Source organism: Castor canadensis, chromosome 10, assembly GCF_047511655.1.
Source record: "Castor canadensis chromosome 10, mCasCan1.hap1v2, whole genome shotgun sequence".
Taxonomy (NCBI): Eukaryota; Metazoa; Chordata; class Mammalia; order Rodentia; family Castoridae; genus Castor; species Castor canadensis.
Genome location: NC_133395.1, coordinates 14,946,250 through 14,967,011, shown reverse-complemented (window position 1 = coordinate 14,967,011; position 20,762 = coordinate 14,946,250). Strand labels below are relative to the sequence as shown.

The 20,762-nt window shown below is 35.3% G+C and overlaps 1 protein-coding gene across 2 annotated transcripts in view; it reads left to right on the top strand.

Moving 5' to 3' along the window:
• Dnajc3 (DnaJ heat shock protein family (Hsp40) member C3) overlaps nucleotides 1-20,762 on the top strand; it is an 89,224-nt gene that overhangs the window by 41,753 nt on the left and 26,709 nt on the right. For both annotated transcript variants that reach the window (XM_074043121.1, XM_020168585.2), the window contains 3 exons: nucleotides 5,514-5,666; nucleotides 7,050-7,231; nucleotides 7,674-7,793. In XM_074043121.1, the coding sequence (XP_073899222.1) occupies nucleotides 5,514-5,666; nucleotides 7,050-7,231; nucleotides 7,674-7,793 (455 nt within the window). The remainder of the gene's footprint in view (nucleotides 1-5,513; nucleotides 5,667-7,049; nucleotides 7,232-7,673; nucleotides 7,794-20,762) is intronic.

Here is a 20,762-nt window from a genome sequence, read left to right as displayed (position 1 = left end):
TTGTAAATGGAATTGTTTTCATATATTCTTTCTCCGTTTGTTCATTATTAGTGTATAGAAATGCTAATGATTTTTCTATGTTGATTTTATATCCTGCTACCTTGCTATAGCTATTGATATTGTCTAGGAACTTTTGAGTATAATTTTTTGGGTGTTTAAGGTATAGGATCATATCATCTGCAAATAGGGATATTTTGACAGTTTCTTTACCTATTTGTGTTCCTTTTATTCCTTCTTGCCTAGTTGCTCTGGCTAGGAATTCCAGTACTATGTTGAATAGGAGTGGAGATAGTGAGCATCCTTTTCTTGTTCCTGATTTTAGAGGGAATGGTATGAAACAGATTCTTAAATGGCTACTTTACAAAGTGTAAGGTGCTTTGGATTTGTTGGTAGAATGTTATAGATTATGTGTCTTTGAAGAGATATGTAGTGAAAAATGATTTTCAGAAAGAGACAGCCATCTCTTATTTATTCCAGAGGTAATCTAGAAAGGGTATATAACCCAGTATTCATTAGATACATTTTTCTGTAGTTTAATTGAATTGCTTAGTTACTCTGATAATCACTATGAAAATAAAATCTAAAATTTCTAACATTGTCATAACCTTTGTCATAATACTCAGTCATTTGCACATAAGTCCAAGAAATATTAGACTTAATTGTATTGAATCAGAATCTGTCTCATGGTCTCAATAAAACAGGCTATCATTTTTATCTGGTTTTCCCTTCTGCTTGAGAAGATAGATGTTTGAGAGTCACAGTTCCTGAATTAATATTCAGGAGAACAGGCAGAATCCCAAGTGGTGGGGAGGCAATAGTGCTGAAATACCCTTCCCTGGTCAGGCCTTTGTTCGGAGCAAATGTTGTATAAATATGTGTCAAATGGACGGATGAATGGTATAGAAAAGGAGAAAATATTTCTGCTTCTTGAAATGCTTGAATGTGTGTTGGAGTTTTTCTAATAACAACTTTAAAATAGTTTTCCAGAATTAAAACAATAATTTAGGATAAAGTTTTTGCACAAATTAATCTTTACTGTACATTGGTTGTAACCTTGTGGAAAAGTAATATTTTAGAATTTTGGTTATGTCTTGCGTTAATGATTTTTCTGGGATCAGTATTAAAATCTCTCAGAAATAAGCAGTACTTTGATGAGACTTACCTACTTTTAGATTGTTCTGTGTAGTCATACTAATGCTCTTGAGTTCTTAAAACTGCCTTTGCTGTTGTTACAGGATTCTGCCATGAGAATGTGTATTTGTGCTAAATATTCTTTTATTTCTTTTTTCTTTTTTTATTATATTATTGTTGTTCTGGGATGCATTGTGACATTTACAAAAATTCTAACAATATATCATAGTTGAATTCACCCCTTCCATAATTCTCCTTTTTCCCACCCTCCCCCCATTCCTGGAATAGTTTCAACATATTTAATTTTTTCATACACTATAATTTTTAATTTTTTTATTTGAAATTTTTACTGAGGATATTGTATTCTTTACTGTTTCTCTCAACGATAACGTTTTATAAAGCTATAGAACAATATTACAACCAGGATATTGATATTGATAGTCTGCCAATCTATTCAGATTTTCTCAACTTCACTGCTTATTTCTCTGTGTATTTACTTATATACACTTTATCACATTGTTGGCTTGTGAATTCACCACCACAATCAAGATTATAGCCACACCATTTTCCCTCCCTTCCCACTATGGCCCCCTATCCATAGTTCCTGGCAACTACTAACTTGTTACTCATTTTTCATATTTTGACATTTCATTAATGTTATATACATGGACTGAAATGTTATGTAAACTTTTGCAGTCACTTTTTTTTTTAAAACTCAGTATAATATTCTGGAGATTGATTTAGATTTTTGAAGATACCATTTAGTTCTTTTCATTGCTCAGTATTCCATGATATATATGACACATTTAATTTTACATTTATCAGCTGATGGCCATTTGGATTTCTTTTTTTTTTTTTTTGGCTATTGTGAATAAAAATGCTATAGACATTCTAGTGTAAGTTTTTGTGCAAACATAAACTTTCATTTCTCTGAGGTAAGCCTAGGAGTGCAGTTGCTGGATTTTATGGAAATATGGAAGCTACCACTTGCTTTTTTGAGTGATTGTACCATTTTGCCTTACTCTGCATCCTTGTCAGGATCAGGTATTGTTGCTATTTTTTTATTATGGCCATTCTGATAAAAAAGCTTTATGAGTATTTTGATAGAAATTGCAATTTAACCTATATGTTAATCTGGGGAGAACTGTTGAGTCTTCCACATTCAAGGACATAGATAGTGTAGTCTTCCACTCATTTAGATCCTTATTCATTTTCTTTCATAAGCAATTTGTAATTTACAATGAATAAATCCAACACTTTTTTTACATTTAAAAAATGTATTGCAGTTTCTTCTTTTTTTCTTTTTCCTTTTCTGTTGAAGTGATTGTATAATGATACTATGTTTTCAATTCCAGTTATTTCATGGAATAATTTTTTTGTGATTATTTCATCGAGAAAGTACTCAACTTGTACTCAGTTTTATGAGGAAAATCTTAATGGATATAAAGATAGAACAAGTTAAAGTTTAACACTGAAAAGCTATTTAAAAATTTATGCTAACACTGATTTTCTGTGTATAATACTTCTAACTAAAGCAGATTTGATTTAGAGGAAAATATAATCACAGAATTCATGTATTTCAGAAGTATTTTATGTTAAGTTTTACTTGAAATAAATTTAAGTTATTTGGGATACTTAGTTTTCCCAAACTCATTTTATGGGACTTATCAGATTAACAATAGGAAAATCTGCTGGGCACCAGTGACTCATGCTTGTAATCCTAACTATTTTGGAGGCTGACACTGGAGGATCACAGTTTGAGGCCAGCCTGGGTAAATAGTTCACGATTCTCCCTCCCATCCCCAATCTCCAAAATAATGAAAGCAAAATGGATGGGAGGTGTGGCTCAAGCAGTAGAGTGCCTGCTTTGCAAGCGTGAAGCTCTGAGTTCCACCAAAAAAAAAGGGGAAAATCTACATGTGTGTAACCTTTGTCTGAACAGTGAGTACAGTGCAGTCCAGGAGTGATGGGAAGTGGAGAGCGGACACAGGGTCATGAAACAGAGCTGCTGAGAAAATCTTACTTAACACACATAAAACTGATGAGACATTTGGAACCTGAATTCCACAGGGCAAATAAGAGGAGAATATTAGGCAGACAACATAAGAGACATAAATCCAGAGCAAGCGAGTACAGTGTTTGTCTTTCTAAATGAAGAGATAAACATTAAACCTGTTCAGTGGCCACTATGCATTACATTTAGCAAAACCAATAGGTATCATAGAGCCTAATATCGACTGGCTTTAAAGGAAATGTTTCCAGTCAATACTGGCAGTAGAGCTATGAAAGAAAACCATTTGCCCAGAGCTACTTAGTGGAGTTCTGTTTGTTTTGGAAACAGAGAATATTGTGTCAATATGGTAAAATAATATTAACAAAATTATTTTTGTATGGTGTTGACTTACCCGGGCATACAAAATATTGCATAAAAAGAAAAAATTGTAAGTATCGATTGCAATTCATAATACTTTTATGTCTATTATATTATGTAATATATATGATGCTTATTTGAAGCTTTTCTCTCCACCTTTGTAAAGCTATATACAATATATTTTGAAGAAACAAAAGAGCTTTTGGAAATTGAGACAGGAATTTTGGGTCTTAGATCTGACTTTGTACTTTAGCTGTGATTTATGCAGGTCTCAGGATATGCTGGGCACGTTTCTGAGTGGCTTGTATGGAATTTTTTCACTTAGTCATTGTTTTAGTCTTGGGAAGTGCTGAATTAGTAGTCACATTATACAGCAGAGGAAGTTGATACTTAGGATGGTTTGTTTGGTAAGTAGCCTGCTCAAAGTTATACCACCAGTCAGCAAGTGAGTTTTAGGTTCTAGAGCCTGCACTCCTGTGCACTGTGCTGTAATAAGTAATTGTCTACATGCATCCTTTGAAGACTATTCCTGTGGAATAAGGTCATAGGTTTACTCTTTGTGTAAAAGTGAAGAAACACATGTATTTGCTTACATATGAATAAAATACCTCTGGAAAGATATGCAAAAAACTGATAATACCAATTAACTTTTGAGGAAAACTACCTTGTGCCCCTATTATCTATTCAAAATAGTGTCAAATATTTACTTTACACATTTTGTATAAGTGACTTTGGAAAATTCTTATCTTCTGAGAATCTCATTTTTGCATAGAAACCTGCATTTTTATTATAGTCAATCATATTATTTGTAAAAATAAATGAGTTTCACTTTGACATTTCCATACACGCATACATGTTGTGCTTAGAGCTTATCTACCACTCCCCACACTGCCACCTCAGTCCCCTTCACTGTCTCTTTCCCTTTCCTTAATAGTCTGTTCTCTTTTTGTTTTTTGAAGTTATCATATATGAATGAGAGAAAACATGTGATACTCATCTGTGTCTGGTATATTTCACTTAATATGACATCCTCCAATTTCATTTATTTCTATGCAAAAGACACAATTTCATTCTTCTTCATGGCTGAATAATACTCATTGTGTGGACTGGCAGTATGGCTCAAGAGGTAGAGTGCCTGCCTGACAAACGTAAGGCCCTGAGTTCAAACTCGAGAATTGCCAAAAAAATAAGTACGTGGAACTACATACATCAAATTCTAATTGTATTTTGACCTCTAAGGAGTCAAATTTAGGTTCTTACTGTTCTAGGGCTTTAACTGCCATAACTTTCATAGAGAATACAAAGGTTAAATTGGCTGATGAATAACTCCAGGGAAATAAATTGAGCAGCTTTTGAAAGTATTTATTATGCCTTTTGCAGTCTGTTCCTATTGTGACTTTATATGTGATGGGAAGATGACAAAAGGGGCTGGGCATGTAGCTCAGTGGTAGAGTATGTGCGTATAATGTACAGGCCCTTAATTCAGTCTCCAGCATGCCCCCCAACAAAGATCATGAAAGGAGTTTGAAGTTTCAGTAGCACTTTTGGGAGTACTTGTTGTTATATAGAGTACCCTTTTAGTCTCTCAGTGACTACTCCACAGGGTGTAAGTGCTGTTGTCAAAGTAGATACACATAACATGTAGATAAGTGATTAATTCAGGATTTGAGTAAATTAATGTTTTTATTTAGACTTTAAAACATTACTAGCACAAAATCTCTATGGAAATGTTTATAACCTGGCCACTGAGAAATGGCAAAACCTCTACCCTATGTTACTACTGTTTTAGCTACCTGTTGCTGTATAACAAAATTACCCAAGTTAGTAGCTTGAAAGAACATGTTTACATTATCTCACAGTTAATGGGGTTAATAATTTAGGCATGGTGTGACTGGGTCCTCTGTGCCATATTGTGCTCTGGGATATTTGGAATGGTCAAATCTTTGTATATAATACAGGTACTGGATTTAAGATATAAAAAACCTGCTTAATTTTTTTGTTATGCTTATAGCTCCAATCTAATCCAAGTGAAAATGAAGAAAAGGAAGCCCAGTCTCAACTTACAAAATCTGACGAAATGCAACGTTTGCGTTCACAAGCATTTGATGCTTTTGAAAATGCTGATTATACTGCTGCTATAACCTTCCTTGATAAGATTTTAGAGGTAAGTTTCTTAAATACTACAGCTGACAAGCTGACACTGCTTTTAACTGTAAGGCATATTTATGCATTTGACATGCTATATACTACAAAAAAACCCAGACAGGATAAAATTGAACCGATCCTTGTGTTTGTATTAGAACAAAATTTTCAACTGAAATTTTCTGTAAATGATCTGAATGTGCTGAGGAATGACAGCTCATATTTTTGTTGCTTTCTTTGCTATTTTGGTTGATTTTTTTATTTAAGGGGAAGACAACTGTAGTTAGATAATAGGGTTAAAGATAAGAATTGATTGAAGCAAAAGGAAAAATGATGTTTGGAAAGAAAGAGGAGTGTTTATAATGAGAAGTTTCTAGGAAAGAAGACAGAGTTGACAGGATCCAGAGGGTGCTAGGTTTGGAAACTTAAGGTTAGGGTTTCTTTGCCTTGAAAAATGATTTCAGAAAGAAGTCTAAAATAGTTATAGTTCATATTTAATCACTATTTTCACAGCACTTTGATGTACAGTTTCATTTGATCTTGGCAATGAACTTGTGATATATATAGAGCAGGCATTTGTTCGATAATTTTCTAGAGGAAGTCATATGATGTGGCCTAGCAGAATTCGTGTTTCACTAAGTTATTTTGTTAATACTTTATTAAGGACACACAGTTACAGTAGTTAGACTGTCCATTTTGACCTAGCTTACTATTCATACTTAACTTACATATAGTGTTGATTTTCATTTCTTCACATATGTGAAAAATTGGCATAACTTCAAAGCAGCTGTAAGAAATATGTAAAGATACTTCCTTAGGCCTTACTGGTTAGCTTTTGGGTTTTTATTTTGAAGAATAGTAGTGTGTTTAGTGAACTTTATGGGTGTTTGACAAAACAGGAATGGTGAAGCCTTCTCTTCCACATTTCTTTTTTTTTGGATAAGAGGATTTAAGTTCAAGGAGGTGACGTTTTCCAAAAGAGAATTTCATTTAGTAATTGTAAAGTATTTTGTTATTTTAGAACCTAGGTTTTCTTTTTTTGACTAGGAACCAGGATGGTTGGTTGAGTATAAAAATCTGATAATAGATTATTCTATCCACATATACTCTGTCAGTGGGAACAACCCTGTAATAGTAAATGCTGTGTTTTGTTATTTCAGTTTTAGATCAGTGGAGGCAGAAAAAAGGCCTTGTTATGTCTGTCTATCTATCTGTAGAATTCAGATTAGAATTTAAGATCTTTAAATTTTTGTCCATTTAAATTGTATTAGACTTTTTAACACTATTTACAATGTAGAAGTCATCACAATAACTGAGGATGTCTTGTGTCAATAAATATATGGAATGCAAGAACAAATTTGTGTACTTTATTGTTTCTTAAAGTCTAGTTCTTTTGTTTCTCAAGGTTTGTGTTTGGGATGCAGAATTACGTGAACTTCGAGCTGAATGTTTTATAAAAGAAGGGGAACCTAGAAAAGCTATAAGTGACTTAAAAGCTGCATCAAAATTGAAGAATGATAATACTGAGGCATTTTATAAAATCAGCACACTCTACTACCAACTGGGAGACCATGAACTGTCCCTCAGGTTAGTTCTACTGACACCCATATCTGATCATTCTTTTATAACATGTAAGATAATATTATCTTTTAACATTTTCATTAAGTTAGTAAAAGTATATGACTAAGACTTTTTATACTCTATCTCAATTTATGTATTTTATGTTATCCCTAAGTTATTCTCGTTTCATTTAGTTTATTTTCATGCTTATCAACATAAGTTACAGGTCTATTTTATTTATAGAAATAAAGTAGAGTGTTTAATGTCTAACTCTATATATCATTCTAATTTGAATTAGTGTGTCCATGGTACATTGTCACATATAAAAGTGTGTAGTAAATTATGAGTTAGTATGTCTGAATGGTTACAATTAAATTTATGCTTATTATGATTTCTTTGCTTAATATGTAAAACTACTCATTGATTATTTTGACTTGGAGTATTTTCTTTTTTTAAATTACATGAACAGTGAAGTTCGTGAATGTCTTAAACTTGATCAAGATCATAAAAGGTGTTTTGCACACTATAAACAAGTAAAGAAACTTAATAAACTGATTGAGTCAGCCGAAGAGCTCATCAGAGATGGCAGGTAAGGCTATGCTTATTCTAACCACCAGCTTTCCTATATGTCTGGTTGTGGGCACAGATGAAGCTTTCGGTCGCTCATTCTCTGGCCATCGAGTATGGGATATTTATTCTAGATGGCACTGGGCCTTAGTAGAAGTATAAGGGTTGAGTATTGTTGCAACAAGGCAGAATACACTAATAATACTAACTGCGTCATGTCCTTCCCAGCAGACTTGTGATGTTAATTTTTTATTTTCTCCTAGATCAGATATTGAGCTGTGTACTGAGAGTGAAGGAATTAATTTGACTAGTTTTTGGTCATGAACTACTTATTAAAAGATACTATAGTGTAAAGTGCTACAGTGTATAGAGTATAATGGGAATACCAAAGAAGGGCATTTAATCCAATCCATAATGGTGAGGGCTAGGAGTAAAAAAGAAAAGCTTTTTGGAGAAGGTGATAGATATTTAAATCCTCATCTTAGAGAATAATAAGGAGTTGCCAGGCATAAGGGGTTGTGTCTATAGGAAGGCTGAAGAGAATAGAACACATTGCAGATGTACTGCTCAGTAGAAAGTAGGCTCTGGCTTTCCTACTTGTAATATCTTTGTAAGTTGTCATCATGAGAATGCTTTACCTAATTTCCCCCAGTGTCTTGCACTATAACATCTTCATGATCAGGATATTGATTAATTCGAACATCACAAGTGGTTATAGCCATAACCACTTTTTTCCTGTTTCTACACCTTCCTTAGCTACTAGCATCCAAAATATATTCTTCATTTCTATAATTTTGTCATTTCAAGAATGTTACAAAAATGGAATTATGCAATATGTAAACTTTTGGGATTGGCTTTTTTTCCCTGCTACCACATAAATCTCAGGAGATTTACCCAGATTGTTGTATGTATCAATATTTCCTTCCTATTCATTGCTCAATACTTCCCATGGTGAAGATGTACTATAGTTTGTCTAGTTATTCACCCATTGAGAGTCACCTATTTAATAAAACTACATGCATGTACACGTCTTTATTTTCATTTCTCTGGGATAAATGCTCATCTCATGTTTGGTTTATAAAGCATTGCCAAGTTGATTTTGAGTGGCTGTATCATTTTATATTTGCACAGTAGGATGTAGTTTTTTCATACACTTGACAGCATTTGGTGTTAGAATTTTATTTGCCATTCTTATGCTTATGCTGTGACAGCTCACTGTAGTTTAAATTTCATTTCCATCGTGAATAGTAGTAAATGTTATTTCATGTGCTTATTCACCATCTGTATATCTTCTCTGTGAACTGTCCCTTCATGTCTTCTGTACATGTTCCAAAAGGATTATTTACTTTTTAACCTGTTGAGTTTTGAGAGGTCTTTTAATTGTCTAGATGCTAACCCTTTGTCAGAATTATGGTTTGCAAATATTTTTTCCCCACTCTAGCTTATCTTTTTATACTCTTAACATCTTTGTTGTTTGAGGTACACACATTTAGGATTGCTGTGCAATAGACTGATCCTTCTGTCATTCTGTTGTTCATCTCTTATAATTTTTTTCATTACTTTATGTTCTATTGCTTTCCTCTGATTGCTTTCTATTGCTTTCTTCTGATTAAAAATTGCATGATACATTTTTCCTATTCTTTTATTCCCAACTTATATTCGAAGTGAACTTCTTATAGACAGCATATAATTGGATTATGATTTTAAACATATTCTGCCAATCTTTTAGTTGGTATTTATAGACAATTTACATTTAATGTAATTGAGATACACTAAGGTTTAACTGCTGTTTTATTCTTTGTCTGTTTTCTGTTTCCATTTTCCTATTGGTTAAACATTTTTTGCAATTTTTATTATATAATCTTTGCATAGTTTTTTTTGTGTGTGTGTAGTTTTTTTTACTATTTGCTCTAGGTATGACATAACTTAGTGGAGTCATTTTAGCAGATGGGTGAGGTAAAAGAACCTTATTTCCCTTTAAGTACCTTTACAGTTTACCTGTTTATAATTGTTTTAAATATTTCCTGTACCATACTCTAGAGAATGTTGCAAATTTTGCTTCAACATCAAACATAATTTAGAAAACTCAGGAAGAGAAAGAAAGCTTATAATATTAAGTCTGTTTTGTGTTTCTGTAACAAAATACCTGAGGCTAGGTACTTTATAGAGAAAAGAAGGTACTTTGGCTCACGATTAGGGTGGTCGCCAAGTCCAAATAACATGCTAAAGGCATCCTGCTGAGGGTCAGAAGGATGGCTGAGAAGCAGAATTGGCCAAGCCTTACTTTACAACTTGTTCTCTCAAGAACTAATCTAGCTGGGCATGATGGTACAGTCCTGTAATCCTGGTATTTGGGAGGTTTAGAGAGGAACATCATAAATTTGAGGCCAACTTGGGCTTCATATTGAGTTTCAGGCCAGGCTGGGCTACCATTGCGAGATCCTATCTCATAAAAAGAAAGAAAAAAACAGAAACACCCCAAACCCGAAACTAACCTGGTCTAGAAGAACCACTTTAATCCCTTCCAAGGTTTTGTGCCTCTGTGACTGGATTACCTATCACTAGGCCTCACTTCTTAAAGGTCCCATCATACTTGGGATCAGTTTAAAACATGAACTTTTTTGGGACAAACCATAGGATATATATACTAGTATTTTGCTTGCTGGTTCTTTCTTCCAAAATTCCATCTTTTTTATACTTTTTTGGGGAAGGGGGTTGCTGGGGTTTGAACCCAGGGTCTCACTCATACTGAACAGGTGCTCTCCCACTGAACTACATTGCTCCCAGCCCTTTATTCTTTCCTTTGCTTGGAGAACTTTTTTTAGGGTAGATCTGTTGGTAACAGCTTGTCTAATTTTCCTTTATCTGAAAATGTCTTTTCTTTAATTCTTAGAGACTTTTCTCTGGGTAGAGGATTCTGGGTTAAAAAGTCTTTTCTTCAGTACCTGAAAAACTTTGGATCACTTTTTTCTGCCCCTCCATAGTTGCTGATGAGACCTCTTTTGTCATTTTGATATAATTTTTTTCTTTTGAAGGTAAGGTGTCATTTTCCCATTTTCTGGACTGCTTCTTTAGCATTCACAAGTTCAGTTGCGATGTGTCTTGCATAGGCTTCTTTGTGTTTGTCCTATTTAGAAGTCACTTAGCTTTTTTTTTTTTTTTAATTCATATGTGCATATAATGTTTGGGTCATTTCTTACCCCTTCCGCCACCCCTTCCCTTACCCCCCGACCCCCACTCCCTCCCTCTCCCCCCTACCCCCTCGCTACCTGGCAGATACTATTTTGCCCTTATCTCTAATTTTGTTGAAGAGAGAGTATGGTAGATCAATGTTTAGCTTTTTAAGTAGCCTCCAAATTTTTTTTCAGAGTGGTTGTACTAGTTTGCATTCCCACCAACAGTGTAAGAGGGTTCCTTTTTTCCCGCATCCTCACCAACACCTGTTGTTGGTGGTGTTGCTAATGATGGCTATTCTAACAGGGGTGAGGTGGAATCTTAGTGTGGTTTTAATTTGCATTTCCTTTATTGCTAGAGATGGTGAGCATTTTTTCATGCGTTTTTTGGCCATTTGAATTTCTTCTTTTGAGAAAGTTCTGTTTAGTTCACTTGCACATATCTTTATTGGTTCATTAATTTTGAGAGAATTTAGTTTTTTAAGTTCCCTATATATTTTGGTTTTCAGTCCTTTGTCTGATGTGTAGCTGGGAAATATTTTCCCCCACTCTGTGGGTGCTCAATTTAGAGACCATTTCTTTTTTGAGCAGAAGCTTTTTAGTTTTATGAAGTCCCATTTATCTATGCTCTCTCTTAGTTGCTGTGCTGCTGGGGTTCCATTGAGAAAATTCTTACCTATACCTTTTAATTCCAGAGTATTTCCTACTGTTTCCTGTACCAACTTTAGAGTTTGTGGTCTGATATTAAGATTCTTGATCCATTTTGAGTTAATATTGGTATAGGGTGATATACATGGATCTAGTTTCAGTTTTTTGCAGACTGCTAACCAGTTTTCCCAGCAGTTTTTGTTAAAGAGCCTGTCTTTTCTCCATCGTATATTTTTAGCTCCTTTGTCAAAGACAAGTTGGTTATAGTTGTGTGGCTTCATATCCGGGTCCTCTATTCTGTTCCACTGTTCTTCATGTCTGTTTTTGTGCCAGTACCATGCTGTTTTTATTGTTATTGTTTTGTAATACAGTTTGAAGTTGGGTTTCGTGATACCTCCAGCATTGTCCTTTTGACTGAGTATTGCCTTGGCTATTCATGGCCTCTTGTGTTTCCATATAAATTTCACAGTAGATTTTTAATCTCTTTAATGAATGTCATTGGAATTTTGATGGGAATTGTATTAAACATGTAGATTACTTTTGGGAGTATCAACATTTTTACTATGTTGATTCTACCAATCCATGAGCATGGGAGATCTCTCCACTTTCTATAGTCTTCCTCAATCTCTTTCTTCAGAACTTTACAGTTTTCCTTGTAGAGGTCATTCACATCCTTTGTTAGGTTTACATGTAGGTATTTGATTTTTTTTGAGGTTATTGTAAATGGAATTGTTTTCATATATTCTTTCTCCGTTTGTTCATTATTAGTGTATAGAAATGCTAATGATTTTTCTATGTTGATTTTATATCCTGCTACCTTGCTATAGCTATTGATGTTGTCTATGAATGTTTGAGTAGAGTTTTTTGGGTGTTTAAGTTATAGGATCATATTGTCTGCAAATAGGGATATTTTGACAGTTTCTTTACCTATTTGTATTCTTTTTATTCCTTCTTCTTGCCTAGTTGCTCTGGCTAGGAATTCCAGTACTATTTTGGATAGGAGTGGAGATAGTGGGCATCCTTGTCTGGTTCCTGATTTTAGAGGGAATGGTTTGTTTCAGTTTTTCACCGTTAAGTATAATGCTGGCTGTAGGTTTGTCATATATAGCTTTTATAATGTTGAGGTACTTTCCTTCTATTCCTAGTTTTCTTAGAGCTTTTGTCATGAAATGGTGTTGGATCTTATCAAAGGCTTTTTCTGCATCTATTGAGATGATCAAATGGTTTTTGTCTTTGCTTCTGTTAATGTGGTTTATTACGTTTATTGATTTTCATATATTGAACTACCCCTGCATTCCTGGGATGAAGCCTACTTGGTCATGGTGAATAATCTTTTTCATGTGTTGTTGAATTTGGTTTGCAATTATTTTATTGAGGATTTTTGCATCAATGTTCATTAAAGAGATTGCTTATAGTTCTCCTTTTTGGAGGTGTCTTTGCCTGGTTTGGGATAAGTATAATACTGGCTTCATAAAATATGCTAGGCAATGTTCTTTCCCTTTCTATTTCTTGGAATAGTTTAAGGAAGGTTGTTGTCAGTTCTTCTTTAAAGGTCTGATAGAATTCAGCAGAGAATCCATCAGGTCCTGGACTTTTCTTTGTAGGGATTCTTTTGATTGCTGCTTCAATTTCATTCTGTGTTATAGATCTATTCAGTTCATTAATATCCTCTTGGTTTAGTTTTGGATGATCATATGTATCTAGAAATCTGTCCATTTCTTTAAGATTTTCAAATTTATTTGAATATAGGTTCTCAAAGTAGTCTCTGATGATTTCCTGGACTTCCATGGTGTTTGTTGTTATCTCCCCTTTTGCATTCCTAATTCTACTAATTTGGGTTTTTTCTCTCCTCATTTTAGTCAGGTTTGCCAGGGGTCTGTTGATCTTGTTTATTTTTTCAAAGAACCAACTTTTTGTTTCATTAATTGTATGGGCTTTTTGGTTTCTATATCATTGATTTCAGCTCTTATTTTTATTACTTTTCTCCTTTTATTTGTTTTGGGATTTGCTTGTTCTTGTTTTTCTAGGAGATTGAGGTGTATCATTAGGTCATTGATTTGGGATCTTTCAGTCTTTTTAATATATGCACTCATGGCTATAAACTTTCCTCTCAGTACTGCCTTTGCTGTGTCCCATAAGTTCCGGTAGGTTGTGTTTTCATTTTCATTGACTTCCAGGAACTTTTTAGTTTCCTCTTTTATTTCATCAGTGGCCCATTGTTCATTAAGCAATGAGTTATTCGGTTTCCAGCTGTTTGTATGTTTTTTGTCTTTACTTTTGTTGTTGAGTTCTAGTTTTATTGCATTGTGATCAGTAGAATGCATGGTATAATTTCTATTTTCTTATATTTGCTGAGGCTTGCTTTGTGCCCTAGGATATGATCTATTTTGGAGAAGGTTCCATGGGCTGCTGAGAAGAATGCATATTGTGTAGAAGTTGGATGAAATGTTCTGTAGACATCAACTAGGTCCATTTGATCTATTGCATATTTTAGATCTTGGATTTCTTTATTGATTTTTTGTTTGGATGACCTATCTATTGATGATAATGGGGTGTTAAAATCTCCCACGACCACTGTCTGGAGTTAATACATGCTTTTAGGTTCTTCAGTGTATGTTTGATGAAATTGAGTGCATTGACATTTGGGTGCATATAGGTTGATAATTGTTATTTCCTTTTGGTCTATTTCCCCTTTTATTAGTATGGAATGTCCTTCTTTATCTCGTTTGATCAACGTAGGTTTGAAGTCTACTTTGTCAGAGATAAGTATTGCTACTCCTGCCTGTTTTCGGGGGCAATTGGCTTGGTAAATCTTCTTCCAGCCTTTCATCCTAAGCCTATGCTTATTTCCGTCAGTGAGATGGGTCTCCTGTAAGCAACAAATTGTTGGATCTTCCTTTTTAATCCATTTCATCAAATGGTGCCTTTTGATGGGTGAATTATGTCCATTAACCTTAAGTGTTAGTACTGATATGTATGTGGTGATTCCTGTCATTTAGTTGTCTTAGTTGTTTGAAGGTTTGATTGTGTGTAGCTAAATCGATGTTATTCTCTACTTTCTTGCTTTTTCTTTTCCTGTAGTTTGGTGCTGCCTGTCCTTTCATGGTTATGTTGGATTTCACTTTCTGTGTGCAGAATCCCTTGCAGAATCTTTTGTAGTGGTGGCTTTGTGGTCACATAGTTTTAGTTTCTGCTTATCATGGAAGACTTTTATTGCTCCAACTATTTTGAATGATAGTTTTCCTGCATAGAGTGTCCTGCAGATGAAGTTATTTTCATTCAGTAGCCGGAAGATCTTTCCCCAAGCTCTTCTTGCTTTTAATGTTTCTGTTGAGAAGTCTGCTGTGATTTTGATGGGTTTACCTTTGTATGTTGTTTGTTTTTTCTCTCTTACAGACTTCAATATTCTTTCCCTAGTTTCTGAACTTGTTGTTTTAATGATGATATGTCATGGGGTAGTTCTATTTTGATCTGGTCTGTTTGGTGTCCTGGAGGTTTCTTGCATCTGCATGCGAATAGCTTTCTCTAGATTTGGGAAATTTTCTGTTATTATTTTGTTGAATATATTACGCATTCCCTTTGCTTGCACCTCTTCTTCTTCTTCAATGCCCATAATTCTTAGGTTTGGTCTTTTGATGGAGTCAGTGTGTTCTTGCATTTTCTTTTTACATATCTTAAGTTGTTTAACTAATAGTTCTTCGGTTTTTCCTTTAATTACCATTTCCTCCTCAAGTTCTGAGATTCTGTCTTCTGTTTGTTCTATTCTGCTAGATTGGCCTTCTGTTTTGTTTTGCAATTCTGTTTTGTTCTTTTTTCTGAGGTTTTCCATGTCCTAGGTTGTTTCCTCTTTAATGTTGTCTATTTTTGTCCTGAGTTCAATTATCTCTTTATTAATCATGTTCTTTATTTCACTTTGGTATTTATACAGTGCTTCTATGGTTTCCTTTATTCTTTTGCTTTTTCAAATTCTCTATTTTTGCTGTCTTGGAATTTCTTGAGTGTCTCCTGTACATTGTGGTTGACCCTATCCAGTATCATCTCTATAAAATTGTCATTGAGTACCTGTAGTATTTCTTCTTTTAGATTATTCTTGTGGGCTTCATCAGGTTCTTTGGCATAGTTTATCATCATTTTGTTGGAGTCTGGATTTGAGTATCTGTTTTCTTCATTTCCCTCGGGTTCCTGTACTAATTTTTTGCTGTGGGGAAACTCATTTCCCTGTTTTTTCTGTCTTCCCGTCATTGCCCGGGGTGTTGTTACTGTCTCTGTGCTGTGTGTAATTAAGTATTTTCTGGCTTGTAGTAATAGCACTACTGATATTTAGGATGGAAGGGTGAGAGGGGATGGAAAGCAAAGAAGTTAAAGAAAAAGGGAAAAACAAATAAACAAGTAGATAAAAACAAAACAAAGAAACAAAAAAGTTTCAAAGATATAAATAGGGAGAGATAGTGTACTAATCAATAGTTAGCTGAACAGGCATTAGAGAGACAGGATTGAAAAAAAAAATTAAAAAATTTTAAAAAAGTAATAAATGAAAAAAAAAATCTCTAAGTCAAATGCAATAAAGTTTCAGTCTTAATAATTTTGGTGTTCTTCCCTCAGACTCCAATCCTGGAGATGGTGTCTCAGAAGTAGTTCTGTTGTTGTCTCATGAAAGGGGACAAAAAAACCAAACCAAACCAAACAACACAAAACAAAACAAAAAAAAACCACAAAGTGTCCCAAGTTCAAATGCAGTACAGTTTCAGTAAGTTTTTCAGCATGCAGGTGTAGTTTAGTTGTTGTCTCATCAATGGAAGAAAGAGAAAAGTCTGGAGACAGTTCTGAGAATGGTATCTGCAGCTGTGGCTCGCCTGCCTGCTGCTGTCAGCCTGCTGTTGCTGGAGGCTTTATTTATGCAGATCTCAGGGGTGAGCTTAATGCTCACCTGGCCCTGCAGGCTTTGTTTACTCAGAGTTCTCCTGGGCACGAGCCTCTGCTACAAGCTTTCCCTTTTCCAATTGCACTGGGGGAGGTGACACTGCACCAGCTTTCTCTGGCCTGCGTGTTTATTTACAGTTCACTTGGGAAGTGGTTCTTTCCCCCTCTGCTGTGGTGTCTTCCTCCCACTGCCACTTTTCCTAGCTTTCCTACTCCTGGTTGCTGGGCATGTGCCACTGCTCCTGCCTTCTCCAGTTGGCTTGTTGTGAGGGATTTCCCCTCCCCTCCTCTTCAGCGCTCAGGGTGCCCCTCCCTCTTTGCTATGTGTCTTTTTTGTTGTTAGTGCTTATTATTCAGTTTTTTTTTTCTTTTTTCCCTGGGTGGGGGTCAGTTTGTCCAGGGGCTATGCTGATCTGGCCCAGGTTTGTCTGTGGTCGTACCACGTGCCGCTTAGCTCACCTTGTGGTCCATGTCTTCCCAAGCCGTCTGGGCACTGCCATCTGGTGGCAGTGCAGGAGCCCTCCTGGTTTCCCCGTTTAACGTGAAGTGGAGATGCTATGAGCAGGCTGGAGTTGTGGAGGAGTCAAAGTTTTGCCTCTTCTCAGTGGTTTTTCCTGTAAGGTGTATCTCCAGCGACTCTCCAAGACTTTACTTTAGGAGGCACGCTTTCTGCTTCCTCCCTCTAGCCACCATCTTGGAACACTCACTTAGCTTCTTGAATACAGTCATGCACATCATGTTTGGTAAAGTCAGACCACATATAAAATATTATTATTCTAATAGAGCTGAGAAATTCCTATCACCTAATGATGTCATAGCCATTGCAACACAATGATTACTCAGATGTTTGTGGTGATGCTGGTAGAAAGAAACCTGACAGTCATATAAAAGTATGGCAATAAAATTTTGTATAATGTAATACTTGATAGTGATATTACTGGTTTATGTATTTAGTCTATCACATTTTTATCACTATCTTACAATATACTCCTTTTAGTTATAAAAAATAAAGTTTACTGTAAAACAATATATTATATTATGCCTGCAACAGTCCCAAACACCTAGTGTTGGAGGCCAGGTCAAGCAACTGTCCTATTCCATCAGGTTAATAAGTCTGTTCGTGTTTATACAATGATGAAATAACCTAACTACACAGTTTTCAGAATGTAGCTCAATTGTTAACGTATGACTATATGTAGGTTTTTATCTCTTCAAATTTAGGAAGTTTTCAGTTGTTATCTAAGTGGTTTTTGCCAGCCCTTTCTCTTCTATAATGACATAAATCTTAGGTCTTTTAGTGTAGTCTCATAGTCTGAGACTGTTTACTTTTGTAAGTCAATCTTCTCTTTATTCAGGTTTGTTAATTTTTCTTGTCCAATTCATCAGTACTTTTCTCTCTTCTCTTAGTTCTATTGAGTATATTCATTGAGGCTTTTCATTTTCATTTGTATATTTTTTAGTTCTAAAAATTTCATTTGGTTTATTTTTTATCTTTTATTTCTTTGCTGGGACTTTCTATTTATTTGCTGAGGTATTCTGCCCCAAACTTGTCTGGAATTGTTTTTTTTCATTATTGCTTTAAAATCTTTGTTAAATAATTCTAACATCTCTGTCATTTTAGTTGGCCTTTAGTGATTGACTTTTTTGTATTCAGTTTGAGATCTTATTTCTTGATATGACTGGGCGTTTTGTACATTTTTATTGTGTTTTATCATGACATTTTCATACATGTACAAAGATGAGTGAGTTTTTTAAAACATTTTTTTATTAGTATATGACAGTTACAAAGAAGGTTTTGTTGTAACATTTCCAGATATACATATATTGTACCCTGGTTTGGTTCATCTTCTCCGTTATTTTCTCTTTCCCCACTCCCCTTCTTAAAATGACTTCAATAGGTTTCAATGTTCCATTTTTATGCATGTATACAAAGTACCTTAACCATATTTGCCCTCCTTTACCCTCTTCATTTGCCTTTCCCCTCTCACTACTAACCACCCTTTAAGATGACCTGTTAACATTCCTGTTCTTCATTAAGAGCGTTCATCAATGAATCCCCTCTGTGCAATGAGTATGTCCTAATTTGTTTTTAAAAAGTCTGTTCATTGTTCAGTGGGATTTTTGCCTTGGTATTTTACCTGTAAAAATTAGTATACTTTAATCCATGTAACACCTATACTCTTCCTTACCCTTTTCCCAGTACCTTGTACTGTTTAGTAGTTTTCCATGCATTTCGTTGTGTCTTGTTCCTGTGTAGATGTGATATATTTCAATAGATGAGTAGGCTTTAATTGAAACCTGGAATTTTCACTTTATGTGTTAAGGCTCTGGTTTCTTATTTAAGCAGATGTTTTGTCTGACTTTCTCTAACGTTGATTCAATGAAGTAAAAGGTTGTGATTGGTGGCCACTACTTTGATACTGATAGATGGAAGCTTCCCACATGGCCTTTGTTGATACTTGAGAGAAGTAGGCTTCCTTATTATCAGTCATGGAGTAAAGCCCTGGCTCCCTTCTGGTCTTCTGATACTACCCTGGCAGGGGTAGAGGGAACCTCATTCAGATCCATCTCAGAGGAAGTCTAGGCTCTCTACTTGGTCTTTGGTGGCATTGAGGTTGGGAGCATGATTTTGCCTGAAGTTTGTGACTGGGCTGCAGCTGGAAGCTGTTGTCATCAAATAGTTTTCTGCCTTGTTGAGGCCACCTTCTCCAGCTCTTCAGCTTGAAGTCTAGGATATATGAAGCACAAAAGAAACACATGGCATTTAAACCATGTTTTCCCTTCAGGTCCTGAAAAGGTCCTTAGCTGGTCTACCTTCTCTTTCTTCTTTATTTAGTCTTGTTTGTAACTCAAACATGTTTTTTTATTTTTTTAAGCATTCTGTAGGACAAAACAGGAAATATATATAAAACACTTGTGTTGTGTAATGAAGTATGATGATTATCTGAAGGAAATACTCCTGTCTTAGAGTTGATTCAGTCCCTATTTTTTTGAACATTATTTTTATTTATTTATTTATTTTTTCATTTTTCTTTTATTATTCATATGTGCATACAAGGATTGGTTCATTTCTCCCCACTGCCCCCACCCCCTCCCTTACCACCCACTCTGCCCCCTCCCTCTCCCCCCCCACAATACCCAGCAGAAACTATTTTGCCCTTATTTCTAATTTTGTTGTAGAGAGAGTATAAGCAATAATAGGAAGGAACAAGAGTTTTTGCTGGTTGAGATAAGGATAGCTATACAGGGTATTGACTCACATTGATTTCCTGTGCGTGGGTGTTACCTTCTAGGTTAATTCTTTTTGATCTAACCTTTTCTCTAGTACCTGTTCCCCTTTTCCTATTGGCCTCAGTTGCTTTAAGGTATCTGCTTTAGTTTCTCTGCGTTAAGGGCAACAAATGCTAGCTAGTTTTTTAGGTGTCTTACCTATCCTCATCCCTCCCTTGTGTGCTCTCGCTTTTATCATGTGCTCATAGTCCAATCCCCTTGTTCTGTTTGCCCTTGATCTAATGTCCACATATGAGGGAGATCATACGATTTTTGGTTTTTTGGCCAGGCTAACCTCACTCAGAATGATGTTCTCCAATTCCATCCATTTACCAGCGAATGATAACATTTCGTTCTTCTTCATGGCTGCATAAAATTCCATTGTGTATAGATACCACATTTTCTTAATCCATTCGTCAGTGGTGGGGCATCTTGGCTGTTTCTATAACTTGGCTATCGTGAATAGTGCCGCAATAAACATGGATGTGCAGGTGCCTCTGGAGTAACAGTCTTTTGGGTATATCCCCAAGAGTGGTACTGCTGGATCAAATGGTAGATCGATGTCCAGCTTTTTAAGTAGCCTCCAAATTTTTTTCCAGAGTGGTTGTACTAGTCTACATTCCCACCAACAGTGTAAGAGGGTTCCTTTTTCCCCGCATCCTCGCCAACACCTGTTGTTGGTGGTGTTGTTGATGATGGCTATTCTAACAGGGGTGAGGTGGAATCTTAGTGTGGTTTTAATTTGCATTTCCTTTATTGCTAGAGATGGTGAGCATTTTTTCATGTGTTGTTTGGCCATTTGAATTTCTTCTTTTGAGAAAGTTCTGTTTAGTTCACATGCCCATTTCTTTATTGGTTCATTAGTTTTGGGAGAATTTAGTTTTTTAAGTTCCCTGTATATTCTGGTTATCAGTCCTTTGTCTGATGTATAGTTGGCAAATATTTTCTCCCACTCTGTGGGTGTTCTCTTCAGTTTAGAG